This window comes from Petromyzon marinus, chromosome 65, assembly GCF_048934315.1.
Source record: "Petromyzon marinus isolate PM22_M1 ecotype Great Lakes invasive population chromosome 65, UKy_Petmar_22M1.pri1.0, whole genome shotgun sequence".
Taxonomy (NCBI): Eukaryota; Metazoa; Chordata; class Hyperoartia; order Petromyzontiformes; family Petromyzontidae; genus Petromyzon; species Petromyzon marinus.
The window spans coordinates 182362-197084 of NC_133731.1; the positions used below are offsets into that span (position 1 = coordinate 182362).

At 54.8% G+C, this 14723-nt stretch overlaps 1 protein-coding gene across 3 annotated transcripts in view; it reads right to left on the reverse strand.

The window, feature by feature from the left end:
• Positions 1-4673: 4673 nt before the first annotated feature.
• The window catches only part of LOC116956389 (choline/ethanolaminephosphotransferase 1-like), a 31016-nt gene continuing 20966 nt past the window's right edge, over positions 4674-14723 (reverse strand). For all 3 annotated transcript variants that reach the window (XM_076054222.1, XM_032977977.2, XM_032977976.2), the window contains exons 7-9: positions 13842-14000; positions 10255-10380; positions 4674-9314 (exon numbers count right to left, since the gene is read on the reverse strand). In XM_076054222.1, coding sequence (XP_075910337.1) covers positions 9183-9314; positions 10255-10380; positions 13842-14000 — 417 coding nt within the window. In that variant the 3' untranslated portion in view covers positions 4674-9182. The remainder of the gene's footprint in view (positions 9315-10254; positions 10381-13841; positions 14001-14723) is intronic.

Consider the following 14723-nt stretch of genomic DNA (forward strand, 5'->3'; position numbering starts at 1 on the left):
GCATCGTCGGCTACAATAGCGGGCGGCCGGGACACGTCGCCTTGGGAGTGCCGGGCGCCGCGCCGAGGACGCTTCGGGCCACCAACCCCATCCTCCCGGCTGCCGTCGACTGCAAGGGGCCCCCAGGCGAGTCGCGGTGCACCATACATTCGGTTCCCGTTCCCACCTCACCCATGTTACGATCGCGTAGACCCGCGTACTGCTGTCGCTCGTCCTCGTCGGGGTGCGGCGCGTAAGGGATCCTTTGCTTCGGGTGAGGATTGGCCTTTCGGGCCTGACCAGTGGTCGCAATTAGCCCGTCGAGTTATCGCCGGGGCCGCCGGGTCATCCGCGGTCGTCGGCACCATACAGGGCACGGATGTGCGGACCCTTATTATTCAGATGTTAAATGTGGGGCCCGACGCGTCAGTCATTCAGGAGGGCACGGTGCTCGCTCACGCGTCGGCCGCAGCGGTTCAGGGTGATGATAGGGGGCGTTGAAGTTTTGCATAACGCGGGGTTCGCGCAGAATGACGATGACAGGTGGGCGGATGCACTTTGCGTGAAATTGTTAATTGAATTCGGGGATGTTTTCAGCTGGGGTGAATTTGATCTTGGTCGCACGACCTTCCTGAGCCGCCATATTGATACAGGTGACTCTCCCCCCATCCGGCAAAACCCTTACCGGTTTAGCCCAGCTGAAAAGGAACACATGCGTCTCGCGGTCGACGAAATGTTGAGGTGCTCCGACCGTAAAGAAGCACGACGGGAGTCTGCGCTTCTGTGTAGACTTCCGCAAACTTAACAAAATGTCTGTGGCGGATGCGTATCCCCTGCCCCGTATGGATGATTCATTAGACGTGTTAGCGGGGGTGCAATTTTTCTCAACGCTCGATCGACTTTCGGGGTTCTGGAAGTTACCCCTCGATGATTGCTCAAGGCCTAAGATGGATTTCCGGATGCCGCAAGGATTGTTCGAGTTTAATAGACTCCCGATGGGCCTACATTCGGCCCCGGCAACTTTTCAGAGGTTAATGGAGCTGGTTTTAGCAGGACTCCAGTGGGACTCCTGCCTGATATATTTGGATGACGTTATTGTATTCAGCAGCACGTTTGAGGAGCACCTCACTCGGCTGCGTGCTGTGGTTCTTACAATGCGGCAGGCTAATCTTAAGTTTAAAACCTCAAAAGTGCCATATGTTGAAGACGTCCGTACGATACCTCGGGCACATCGTTAGGGAATCGGGTATCGTGACCGATCCCGATAAAACTGCGTGTGTGCACACGTGGCTCACCCCCAAGTCGGTGGGTGAAGTTCGCAGTTTTATCGGTTTCGCTTCCTTTTACCGTTGCTTCGTGCCCGGGTTCACCACCATTGCCATGCCCCTCCACGCCCTGATGGCGAAGGGACAGAAATTTTGTTGGGGAGTGGAGGAGGCCACTTTTGTTACCCTCCGCGATGGCTTGGTGAGCGCCCCTCCCCTCCGATACCCGGATTTTTCCTTACCGTTCATTTTGGAAACCGATGCTAGCAACACGGGCATTGGTGCTGTTTTATCCCAGGTGGTGAACGGCGTAGAGAGGGTGGTAGCGTATGGCAGTAGTGTGCTCTCGCCGGCAGAGCAACGTTATTGTGTAACGCGCAGGGAACTACTCGCCATAGTTTTCTTTGTACAGCAGTACCGGCCCTATTTGTATAGCAGGACGTTCGAGGTGCGCTCCAATCATGCCGCCCTCCAGTACGCCTTGCGCGTTGAGCAACCATCGGGCCAGCTGTCGCGCTGGTTAGAAATCCTGCAGGATTACTCATTTCGGGTTTCCCATCGTAAGGGGACGCGGCACACTAAAGCTGACGCGCTGTAGCGACTTCACCCGGACGGCGACTGTGCCTGTCTTTCAGATTCGCTCCGCTGCAAGTCGCCGGACACAGTCGTCTGCCCCCATCGTTGCGTCGGCGTCGACACCTTCCCCTGAGGAGCGAAGCGCTCCCATGGCTTGTGACGCTGCCCTCGGGTTGACCCACTCCGAATGAGGGCGCCTCCAGGGAAAGGACACTTCCCTGTTGAAGATTTGCCGCGGTGTAGGGGAGTTGTGTGGCGTCTCAGGCCGACATAGGGTGGCCCCGTTATCCTCAAGGGGGGCTTGTTGATGCATTGGGACGGCGGGTTGCAGCGCTACAGTATTGTTGTGCCTACGTGCCTCAGGGACAGGCTGATTGTGGCCGTCCATGAGCAGCTGATACATTTCGGGGTTCATAAAACCATGGTCACCATTAGGCTCGATTATCTTTGGCCCGGCATGGCAGCGGACGTTAAAAATGTCCTGATGACGACCGCTTGTGTTGCGATCGAAACGTCGTGATTTGTTTTTTTTTATTTCTAACTACGTGACTTTACCAAAAGAACCAAAGAGTATGGATTCCTGCAGTCACGAAAGCTTCAAATCAAGAATGTCCTGAAAGGTTGCGTACAGTATGCTCGTCGCAAACCACCGCCTGTGAAGTGCTGCCCGCCCTTACAGTCAATTAAAGTGTCACGCATCAATGAGCTTGTGGCTCTGGACATATTGGTTTAACAAATACCTACTTGTGGGCGTTGAATACTTTTCCCACTGGCCTGTGGCTTGGCCGCTCCCGAATCAGTCGGCCGCCAGTATCACTGAGGCGTTCCTGCACTGGACAAAGGGCCCCCGGAGCACCTCCTCACTGACCAGGGGAGAAATTTCTCGGCTAGGTTGCTGAAGGAAGCGTGCGACCTCCTGGGCACGGAAGAGGTTCGCACCTCGCTCTATCATCCCCAAACGGATGGTAGAGAGGCTCAATAGGACTCTGGTTGCGATGTTGAGTCAGCAGGTCGATTAGTCACAGGATTGGGATTTACGCATCAGTGGCGTGCTTGCGGCCTACAGAATGGCCCCGCATGTTTCCACTGGCTACTCGCCATTCTTTCTGATGTATGGGTGGGAACCTAACCCCCCCCCCCCCCCCCCCCCATTGACGTACCAACTTAAGACGGGTCCTAGTAAGCCGGAAGTTGCCATTTCGTAACCTATGCGGTTTACCCTTCAACGCGTTTCAGAGGCTCGAGAAAATTCTGCCGCACGGCAGTTGGCCAATGAGCGGTTGAGAGGTCGTCGCGAATCGGGCAAGCAGTGGACCCCAGGAGACAGGGCTTGGCTGCACTGTCCACAGTTGCCTGTCGGCACGTCCCCCAAGCTATACAGGCCCTGGCGGGGTCCGGTCGTAGTGGTGTGGGCCGACCGGCCTCAGTGTGTCAAGATCCGGTTCGGCCGCCGGACTTGGTTCATACATCCGTCGCGACTCAAGCCATTTGTTCAACTCCGTCGCATTCACTCATCCCCAATCCCCGAGGGCCGAATGTCTGGTGGTGTGCCGGTGGAGGTGGTCCCTCAGGGTGGCTCTGTGGTCCCGTCCACAGGATCGGAGCTCGTGAACCCCTCGGCACCGCCGGCTGCAGCTCCTTTAGACGCCCCGCTGAATGTGGAGCAGCTAACAGCCGACCGCCCACCGTCGACACCGCCGCCCTTGACGGAGAGGCCGCAACCGTCCGCCAGCAGTGACATTACCCCCGGCCTCAAATACCGGAGATCTTTGTCTTTATCCTGTGTAACTGTGTGTGTAGAGCGGTAGTGTAGCGGTTAGCGAGCTGCGCTACCAACCTGGCTACCCGAAATCAATTCCCGCTCACGGCCAACACCAGTGACGATGATCGGAACCGGTCCTGGGCCTCCCCTAGGTCGACTTAGCCTCAAATGAGTACCTGTTGAGGTGTGTAAACATCGCCACTGGGGAGACAAAGGCGATCAGGCGTGGTGCCGGCCACCCACCCCATCGTGTGCCGTGCCAGCCTTCATAGGTGCTTGCTAACAGCACTTGCCCCAACAGTCTGTTAAGGCTACACGCGGGATCTTTGTCTTTGTGCTCACAACGAGCGGAGCACCGGGCGACTAAAACGCAGCAAGTTGGCACCAGCGGGGCTGCGCACAGCTGGGTGCATCTGCCGGTCACAGCAGCCAGCTCACCCACAGCACCTACGTCTACCCCCGTCGCTTGCCAGCAGAATAGCTTCAAGGTGCACCTAGCCTGGCACAAGCAGTGTGACGTCGCCGCTCACACTTGTCGCCGCTGCCAGTAATCAGATTTGGAGAAAACTTTCTCGACCGGCGGGCACCACAGAGGGTACCACAGAGGGCACAACAGAGGGCACCAGAGGGTAAAACAGAGGGTACTACAGAGGGTACTACAGAGGGTACTACAGAGGGCACCACAGAGGGCACCACAGAGGGCACCACAGAGGGCACCACAGAGGGCACCACAGAGGGTACTACAGAGGGTACTACAGAGGGCACCACAGAGGGCACCACAGAGGGTACTACAGAGGGTACTACAGAGGGCACCACAGAGGGTACTACAGAGGGCACCACAGAGGGCACCACAGAGGGTACTACAGAGGGTACTACAGAGGGGTGTGAGGCCCGAGCGATTCTTTGGGGATTTTTTTTATCGTGCCCCACCCTCCCCCCCCCAAGGCGTCTGAAACGTCACAACCCCCTATCGTTTTCAACGCAGCAGACGCTCACATGAAGTGGAACCTCCCAGACGGCAGGAACGCGTTTCTCAACCTCGCGCACACTCAATCTCTCGAGCACGGCCGACACATTTCGCCCACGATAGGTTAAATCGGCGTGCGCTTTATTTCCGTTTGTCCAGCAACCCATCTGGCGCCCGGAACCCCACAACCGTCCCTTCTGGCGGACTGCGGCGGCGGCGGCTACGCCGTGATCCGGCACCGCGGAGGTAGCGACGCGTGGCGGATCACACGCACAACCGCGGCATGCTTCAAGACGGTCACCGCTTCGCGCGGCGCTTTCAGGTGCGCTGCTCCGGCGGCCGTCTGGAACGCTCTTCCCTTCCGACATTAAGGAAGCCACTGGGAGCTGTGCACTTTTATTTCAATCGTCTAGACCGACAAAACTCATTTCTTCAGAACTGTGTTTAGTTTGTCTTCTCCCGCACCTCCGGTTAGCACGATTGGCTACGTAGGGCGTGAAAGAAGTTCAACGTACAAACTCGCTCCCCATTCCAGGGCGTTGAGGGAGGTGGCAATACCCTCGGCTTGCCAGGAGATGGGCGGCACAACAACAACAACAGTGTGGACTCAAACCGCGGTTCAGTCCGTCTGGGATACAACGTTTCCCCCTCGCACGCACATCGGGGGGGTTCCGGGTTCCCTCCCACATGTAAACACTGATTGGCCGACAACACCTTGATATATGGAGGACCGCAGAGCATGGGGCAATTTGTTGTTGTACCATCGTTAATTCACTGCACAGCGATTTGATTAAAGCGCTTTATATATGTAATTAAGTTAAGTTGGTGGCACCGGAAAAATCGCGTGGTCGCCTGCCAGCTTCGCCCCGTGGCTCCTCATCACGCCTTCCGAATCGCTCGCTCGCTCTCCCCGCCTCTCTCCTCTCCCCCTACGACGGAGCGAATAACTGCGCGACGCGTGACGAAATTAAAATCATTCCGACGGATGTTCACTCGTCCGACCTTTTGCTTGTCCACATCCGCGTGCCCCCTCACCCCCGTGAGCAAGTCGTACACACGCGACGCGCCACCCCACCCCGCACACGCCGCTTTCGGAGCCAAGAATTCCGCGCCCTGGCGATGCGAGCCAACGGGGGTGCCGACCCGCCCGCCCGCCCGCCCGCCCACCGGCTCCGTGGCACCTTCTCCATTTGTGCAAGTCCTCACATCTACTGCGGACGAAGGCCACCTGGGAACAACCGCCGCACGTTTAAAAAGACTACAAGCCATGACCGCCGCCGAGATAGCCGTGTGATCTACCCGCGAAGGGCTGAGATTAAGGCCACACCAACGGTTTAGTTTTATTGGCGAGTTTATGAAAAGTTTAGAAGCTTTACTCCCCTACCCACCCTGCCCGATCCCATCGCCCTCAGCCCCACAAACACCGTGCGCAGCAAGGCCACCCCCAATAAATAAAAAATTGAAAACAAAATAACAGCGGTGCCCTTGTCAAAGCAAGAGTCCAGTTCAAGCACGGGCATGGAACGAACATGAAGACTCACATGAGTTAGAGAAGAAAAAATATTCAGAACCAAAGCGTGTGGGCTTGATTTAGAACAGGCGCTAGGGAGCTTAAATGCTACTTTTTTTGTTGTCACTTTTTTTAAACGTAAACTTTCCAGGAAACCGGCAACTCGGAATGGACATTTTGGGAGTGGCTTTCCAGGATTGAGGATTGGAGATGACACTCACTCAGGACAACAGTGGAACTGCGTTTTTCGGAATCAATGTCTTTGAAACTCGGCTCAAAGGGAGACCATCGTTTAGATTGAGATCAGCTCCAGACGACCAGCTGTCAGGATCAGTCTTGAGACTGAGATCCAGGAGACTGGATGTCAGGATAAGTGGCTTGAGACTCGGTCCCAGTCTGGCTTCTGTGTGGGTGATGGGTGTACTGACAATGTAGGCGATCGTGACTGATGCTGCAGGTGTGAGCGACGCTGCGGGTGGTTGGTGGAGGTGTGAGTGGTGACGTCAGTGTGAGTGGTGGTTGGTGGAGTTGTGAGTGGTGGTGAGTGGAGGTGTAAGTGGTGACGTAAGTGTGTGTGGTGGTGAGTGGAGGTGTGAGTGGTGACGTCAGTGTGTGTGCTGGTGAGTAGAGGTGTGAGTGGTGACGTCAGTGTGTGTGGTGGTGAGTGATGACGTCAGTGTGTGTGCTGGTCAGTGGAGGTGTGAGTGGTGACGTCAGTGTGTGTGCTGGTGAGTAGAGGTGTGAGTGGTGACGTCAGTGTGTGTGGTGGTGAGTGGAGGTGTGAGTGGTGACGCCAGTGTGAGTGGTGGTGAGTGGGGGTGTGAGTGGTGACGTCAGTGTGTGTGGTGGTGAGTGGTGACGTCAGTGTGTGCTGGTTAGTGGAGGTGAGTGGTGACGTCAGTGTGTGTGCTGGTGAGTGGAGGTGAGTGGTGACGTCAGTGTGTGTGGTGGTCAGTGGAGGTGAGTGGTGACGTCAGTGTGTGTGCTGGTCAGTGGAGGTGTGAGTGGTGACGTCAGTGTGTGTGGTGGTGAGTGGTGACGTCAGTGTGTGTGGTGGTCAGTGGAGGTGTGAGTGGTGACGTCAGTGTGTGTGGTTGTGAGTGGTGACGTCAGTGTGTGTGGTGGTTAGTGGAGGTGTGAGTGGTGACGTCAGTGTGTGGTGGTGAGTGGTGACGTCAGTGTGTGTGGTGGTCAGTGGAGGTGTGAGTGGTGACGTCAGTGTGTGTGGTGGTGAGTGATGACGTCAGTGTGTGTGCTGGTCAGTGGAGGTGTGAGTGGTGACGTCAGTGTGTGTGCTGGTGAGTAGAGGTGTGAGTGGTGACGTCAGTGTGTGTGGTGGTGAGTGGAGGTGTGAGTGGTGACGCCAGTGTGAGTGGTGGTGAGTGGGGGTGTGAGTGGTGACGTCAGTGTGTGTGGTGGTGAGTGGTGACGTCAGTGTGTGCTGGTTAGTGGAGGTGAGTGGTGACGTCAGTGTGTGTGCTGGTGAGTGGAGGTGAGTGGTGACGTCAGTGTGTGTGGTGGTCAGTGGAGGTGAGTGGTGACGTCAGTGTGTGTGCTGGTCAGTGGAGGTGTGAGTGGTGACGTCAGTGTGTGTGGTGGTGAGTGGTGACGTCAGTGTGTGTGGTGGTCAGTGGAGGTGTGAGTGGTGACGTCAGTGTGTGTGGTTGTGAGTGGTGACGTCAGTGTGTGTGGTGGTTAGTGGAGGTGTGAGTGGTGACGTCAGTGTGTGGTGGTGAGTGGTGACGTCAGTGTGTGTGGTGGTCAGTGGAGGTGTGAGTGGTGACGTCAGTGTGTGTGGTGGTGAGTGGTGACGTCAGTGTGTGTGGTGATGAGTGGAGGTGTGAGTGGTGACGTCAGTGTGTGTGGTGGTGAGTGGTGACGTCAGTGTGTGTGGTGGTGAGTGGAGGTGTGAGTGGTGACGTCAGTGTGTGTGGTGGTGAGTGGAGGTGCGAGTGGTGACGTCAGTGTGTGTGGTGGTGAGTGGTGACGTCAGTGTGAGTGGTGACGTCAGTGTGTATGGTGGTGAGTGGTGACGTCAGTGTGTGTGGTAGTGAGTGGAGGTGTGAGTGGTGACGTCAGTGTGTGTGGTGGTGAGTGGTGACGTCAGTGTGTGTGCTGGTCAGTGGAGGTGTGAGTGGTGACGTCAGTGTGTGTGGTGGTGAGTGGTGACGTCAGTGTGTGTGGTGGTGAGTGGAGGTGTGAGTGGTGACGTCAGTGTGTGTGGTGGTGAGTGGTGACGTCAGTGTGTGTGCTGGTCAGTGGAGGTGTGAGTGGTGACGTCAGTGTGTGTGCTGGTCAGTGGAGGTGTGAGTGGTGACGTCAGTGTGTGTGGTGGTGAGTGGTGACGTCAGTGTGTGTGCTGGTCAGTGGAGGTGTGAGTGGTGACGTCAGTGTGAGTGGTGGTGAGTGGAGGTGTGAGTGGTGACGTCAGTGTGTGTGGTGGTGAGTGGTGACGTCAGTGTGTGTGCTGGTCAGTGGAGGTGTGAGTGGTGACGTCAGTGTGTGTGGTGGTGAGTGGTGACGTCAGTGTGTGTGGTGGTCAGTGGAGGTGTGAGTGGTGACGTCAGTGTGTGTGGTGGTCAGTGGAGGTGTGAGTGGTGACGTCAGTGTGAGTGGTGGTGAGTGGAGGTGTGAGTGGTGACGTCAGTGTGTGTGGTGGTGAGTGGTCACGTCAGTGTGTGTGGTGGTTAGTGGAGGTGTGAGTGGTGACGTCAGTGTGTGGTGGTGAGTGGTGACGTCAGTGTGTGTGCTGGTCAGTGGAGGTGTGAGTGGTGACGTCAGTGTGTGTGGTGGTGAGTGGTCACGTCAGTGTGTGTGGTGGTTAGTGGAGGTGTGAGTGGTGACGTCAGTGTGTGTGGTGGTGAGTGGAGGTGTGAGTGGTGACGTCAGTGTGTGTGGTGGTGAGTGGAGGTGTGAGTGGTGGTGAGTGATGGTGTGTGTGGTGGTAAGTGGTGGTGGTGAGTGGTGACGTCAGTGTGTGTGGTGGTGAGTGGTGACGTCAGTGTGTGTGGTGGTTAGTGGAGGTGTGAGTGGTGACGTCAATGTGTGTGGTGGTGAGTGGAGGTGTGAGTGGTGGTGAGTGATGGTGTGTGTGGTGGTGAGTGGTGGTGGTGAGTGGTGACGTCAGTGTGTGTGCTGGTCAGTGGAGGTGTGTGCGACGGGGGGTGTGATCGTGAACACGTGGATGCGAAGGTGCTTGGAAATCTGATGGCAAACAGCGACACAGTAGCACAGCAGGTCACTCATGGACAACACCTGAAAGAAAAACAGAAACAGAATCTTCATTTATGCTGGAGGAATCCGATGAGCTATAAAGCTCTTTGTCACAGATGTTCAGTAGGGGCAAGGGGTCAGAACATTACAACAAACACAACAAAAACACATGATTGGAGTGCAAAGTACATGAAAGCTAAACAAATCCCTTAAAATAAAACTAAACTTTTTACTTTACCAGATGGAGCAGGTCGCTTCTTTTTCAGAAGCAACTTGCTCACTTATCACAAATTATAGCTCAACGCAGTGGATTTGCATTGTGTGGAAATGCATAGCAGTCAAAATAAGTCTGAATGCCACCGTGATGCCTTAGGAGGCCCCTTGAAGGGTGGGGAAAGGGTTCGGGATGGGTGTGGGGTGGGTGTTGGTGATGGTTGTGGTGGTGGTGGTTGTCGTGGTGATTGTAGGGTGGAGCGGTAGTGTAGTGGTTATTGTGCTGCGCTATGAACCCGGAGGCCCGAGTTCAATTCCCGTTGACGGCCAACACCAAGAACGAAAATTAGAACCAGGGGTCGGCTCAGCCTCGAATGAGCACCTGGTGTAGCGGTGTGTAGTAAACATCACCACTGGGGAGACAAAGGCGGCCGGGTGTGGTGCTGGCCACCCACCCCCTCGTGTGCCGTTCCGGCCTTCATAAGTGCTCGCTAACAGCACTTGCCCCGACAGTCTGTTACAGGCTATATGGGGATCTCTGTCTTTGGTGGTGATTGTGGTGGTGGTTGCTTTCGTGACGTTATTTATTAAAGCTCCGTCTCACGTTGCATTGCGGTTGTCGAAACATTGAGGTTTTTTGTTTTACAAATTTGCAACAACAACAACAACAAAAACTACTACTAGGCTCCTCTCGTCATTTTCGTTTGCCGGACCGCCCGTCCATGTCCATAACAACGCTCCTAGAACGAAACAAACCCGAGTTACTCACCAGTGCAATCCAGAGTACCGTAAACTCATCGACAAAGCAGTTGCAGTACTGGTTGAGGAAGAGGAGGCCTGGCCCCAGGAACGCCGTGTCTTGCAGGAACATCTCACTGCGCGTCATGTGAGCCACCTGCCATGTGGAACAAAAGACAAAGATCCCCCGTGTAGCCTTAACAGACTGTCGGGGCAAGTGCTGTTAGCGAGTAGCACCTGTGAAGGCCAAAACGGCACACGAGGGGGTGGGTGGCCAGCATCACGCCCGGCCGTCTTTGTCTCCCCAGTGGCGATGTTCACACATCGCACCCAGGTACTCATTTGAGGCCGCGTCGACCTAGGGAAGGAGGCCCAGGACCGGTTCAAAGAATCGTCACTGGTGTTGGCCGTGAGCGGGAATCGAACTAAGGTCGCCGGATTCGTAGCGCAGCGCGTTGACAGCTACACTGCCGCTCCCCACATGCGGAGCAACACACACAAGGTTAAGGAGGTCACGGGGACAGAGCCAGGTGTGAGAACAATAATAACAATTTCAATTTGTGACGAAGGTGCGGGAGAGGAACCGCAGCACATGTCCAAACCTGTTCCCTGGGGGTCGGAGATTGGATCACCGTTCTTTCCCCTAATGATGGTAATAGGTGTGGCGTTGCAGGTTACTTTTTTGATGGAATTAAAGAGCGATTTGTGATCGCGGGCCACCGAGGCAGACTCCATCTCCTCAGCAACCGGCGACCACCACCCATCCTTGCAGCGCCACACGGCTCTCCGAACTTCCGAGCGAAGGCTGCGGTAAGCCTCCTCATTCTCCGACGTGGGATGCTATAGACGGTGGGAGCGGGCTTGTCGCTTTTTCTTAGCCAGCTGGAACACCTCCTCCATCAGCCAGGGTCTTTGGGTAGGTTTGGACCGCATACCCAGAGCAGCCATTGCAGCTGCATGAGTCACAGTCCTAAACCTCGCCCATGTCCCCTCGGCATCAGGAGGAGTGGGGGACGATTCCAACCCCAAATACAAGCGATCGCATAAATATATAAATGTTGTGTCGTTAAAACCCGCCACCACCCAACACAGCCAACTAGTAAGGGTTGTCACGTAAACAGAACGTGCCAATTCGTCACTAGTACAGCACTAGTGTGTAGTGTAGTGTATCGTAGTGTATAATGTAGTGTATAATGTAGTGTATAGTGTAGCATACTAGTACAGCCAAGCCACAACATTTACAATCTGAGTCCGACGTTTCGCCAGTAATTAAAACTAGCTTCATCAGGCGACAGCCAGATTTGTGGAGAAGTCTTACTGTTTCGTTCCTTATATAGAGGCGTAGATGTGGTGACCACCCTTCTGTGCTGTTGCACAATGTGGGGGGCATTACTGAGGCAATGTACATGATGCATGTGCATTATGCGAGCCCTTTGAACTTGTCCTTCCTATTTTGTGTTTATTAAAATAGCCCTACCAATTATTGAAGTACGCTGCTCTTTGTAGGCATGCAGCTAGCGAAGACCAGGCCACTGTGAGGTTGAATGGGGTCCTAGATGGACACCCACCACCGGAGTGGAAGAATGGCAGGGGCATCTTACAGATGATAAGCCGATGGTCAGTGGGCGGATGAGCTCCATGGTATATTCTAGTGACAAGGACACTATCCGCTGTTCCGTCACTATACAGGTAGTCCCCGAGTTACGACAGTCCCCGAGTTACGACGGTCCCCGAGTTACGGTGGTCCGACTTACGATATTTCGATCTTACGATAGCGATACGACTAAATTGTTAAATATTAAAAATTTCGCGCGGCAGGCAAAAGCAGCAGCGAACGATACGTTCAATGCATGTGTAAAGTTTTTTTTTTTTTATAGCAGATAGGATTGTTTCCTGAAAAAACTTTTTATTACATTGTAGTTCATATAGGTAGGCTAAGAATTTACCTTGTTTTTACTTTACATTTTACTGTGTAATACAGTATTGTAATTAATAAATACATACAGTATATAGTTTATACAGTACGGTACTGCAAATTGCTCTGTTTTGCTAAATTATCACCATTCTTTAAGACTCCCGGGTAGGCTAAGGCCATCTTCGACTTACGATATTTTTGACTTACGATGGGGTCGTCGTAACGCATCTCCATCCTAAGTAGAGGACTGCCTGTATAGTCTAGCAGATGTTCTTGCTTGGACCCGGTGGGCATCCATGATCTGTGGATGTGTGGGGACGTGAGTACCGTCTCTACGGCGTATAAGCCAACTACAACCACAACTGGTAAGTAAAGGAGTGTGCATGCACCCCTCCATGGGGCCGACGGAGACGTTGCGGGGAAGCAGGCCCTACAGAGCAGGGTCCCGTCCCAAAGAGAGATAGAGAGAGGGACGTGCTGACATGGAGTGGTGAAGGGGGCCCAGAGGACACGTGACGCTGGCTCCGGTTCCGTCGCGAGAGACCGAGGAAGGGGCGTGGCCGGAGGCGGAGCGAGGCCACGCTCGGATCGATAAGAGGGACGGAGGCGGAGCGAGGCCACGCTCGGATCGATAAGAGGGACGGAGGCGGAGCCATCGTGGTTGTCTGGCGGGAAGAGCTTACCATGCAGGGTTGCTTCAGGGTTGTCGGGGACTCAGTTTACATAGAGAGACCCCTTTGGGGGTCTAGGATAACACCGAGTTTTGTTAACCCGTAGCCCTGTTCAGTTTGTTTAATAAATCGTGGTGCCCCCAGGCTTCTGTGTGTGCCTCGTGAGACGCACACTACAGATGCGCCGATGCCTGAACAGTCTAGCAGCCTCTTACCGTTATTATTGAGTTGATCTGACCCAGCCCAGGTGCCAGCGTCATGACCAACTCGGGCAGAAAAGTCACCCAACAGGATGACTCTATCCCGAGGGGACACTTTAGCGAGCACCTGTGACAGGAGGTCATATAAAGTATCTGACTCATCGGCCTTGCCTGCATCCCTCCACTGATATTCATCTTCGGTGGGGGCATAAGCAACCACCACCATTCCTCGCCTCCCGTTAATGGAGAGGCGAGCCCACAGTAGCCTGGGGCTTACAGCTTCGTACACCTCACCGCCACGCTCCCACGCCCCTTCATTCTTTTGTTCAGAAGAAGAGCCAATCCTGCTTGTTTAGCAGTCTCCCGGCTCGAGTGGAGGACTCTCCATCCCTCATGGTAGCAGGAATCAGAGCCAGTCCACTGGACCTCCTGAATACCGCAGAGATTCAGGCAGTACCGGTCCAGCTCCCGACAGAGGAGTGGCAGCCTCTCCTCTGCAGCGAGCGTTACCATCAAGGAGATAAGGGGTTGTTTTGCCGAACATACATACAGTATAACACATCGGTATCCATACTCAGACACCCACAGATTAGCACAGTTGGCTATGTACGGTGGGAAAGAAGTTCAACATAGAAATCCACAGACATCCAGACCCACAGAGACCCACAGATTACCACGGCTGGCTACGTACGGTGCGAAAGAAGTTCAACACACACACATGAAGAGACCCACAGACACCAGACCCACAGAAGCCCACAGAGACCCACAGATCAGCACGGCTGGCTACATATGGTGCGAAGTAAGTTCGACAGACACATACGCACGCGCGTACCACGAGCTTGTTGGTGATCTTGGCGGCCACGCAGCCGAACGTGAGGATGTAGAGGCACGGGTTGCGCTCAAAAAGACTCGACGGAGACTTCTTGGCGATCATGGCGGCCAGCACGACCACGGTGCCGATATGGAACGCGGGCGAGATCACACTGGTGCCCTGGGCGACAAAACACACAAAGACAAAAATCCCCCCACCCCGCCGTGTATAGCCTTCGACAGACTGCTGGGAGAAAAGTTATGTGAAGCGAGCAGCATCCATTAAGAATGGTGTGCGTGTGTGGGCACCTGCCTGTGCATGTGTGTGTGTTTGGGGAGCGGTGGCGCAGTGGTTAGCGCTATGCTGCACTACGATCCCAGCGACCCGAGTTTGATTCCCGCTCACGGCCACCAACATCAGTGGCGATTATCTGAACCGGTTCTGGGCCACTTCTACGTCGACTCGGCATCAAATGGTATATTCTGGTGCAGTTTGTAATAGGTACTCGCTAACAGAACTTGCCCCAACAGTCTGTTAAGGCTAGACAGGGGATCTTTGTTTTTTGTGCGAGTACCTGTGTCTGTGTACGTGTCTGTGTGTGTGTGCATTAGTTGGCACAGCAGGGGGCACAGGTGGTGCATCAGCCAGTCATCTAGGTCATCTCAGTCAGTCGACCCGTGGCACCTGGGTCTGCCCCGTGACCTCCTGCCAGCGGGCGTTCGACACTTCAAGCGGCCTCAAGGTGCACATGGCCTGGCACAAGCGTTGTGGTGACGTCACCGCCACTTAGTGGCGAATGGCGGTTGTTGTTGTTGTTGTCCGTGTGTGAGAGTACCTTGAGCAGCTGTGCCTGCGTACAGGTTTGTGTGTGCATGTGCGGGCACCTGTCTGTGCCCATGTGCG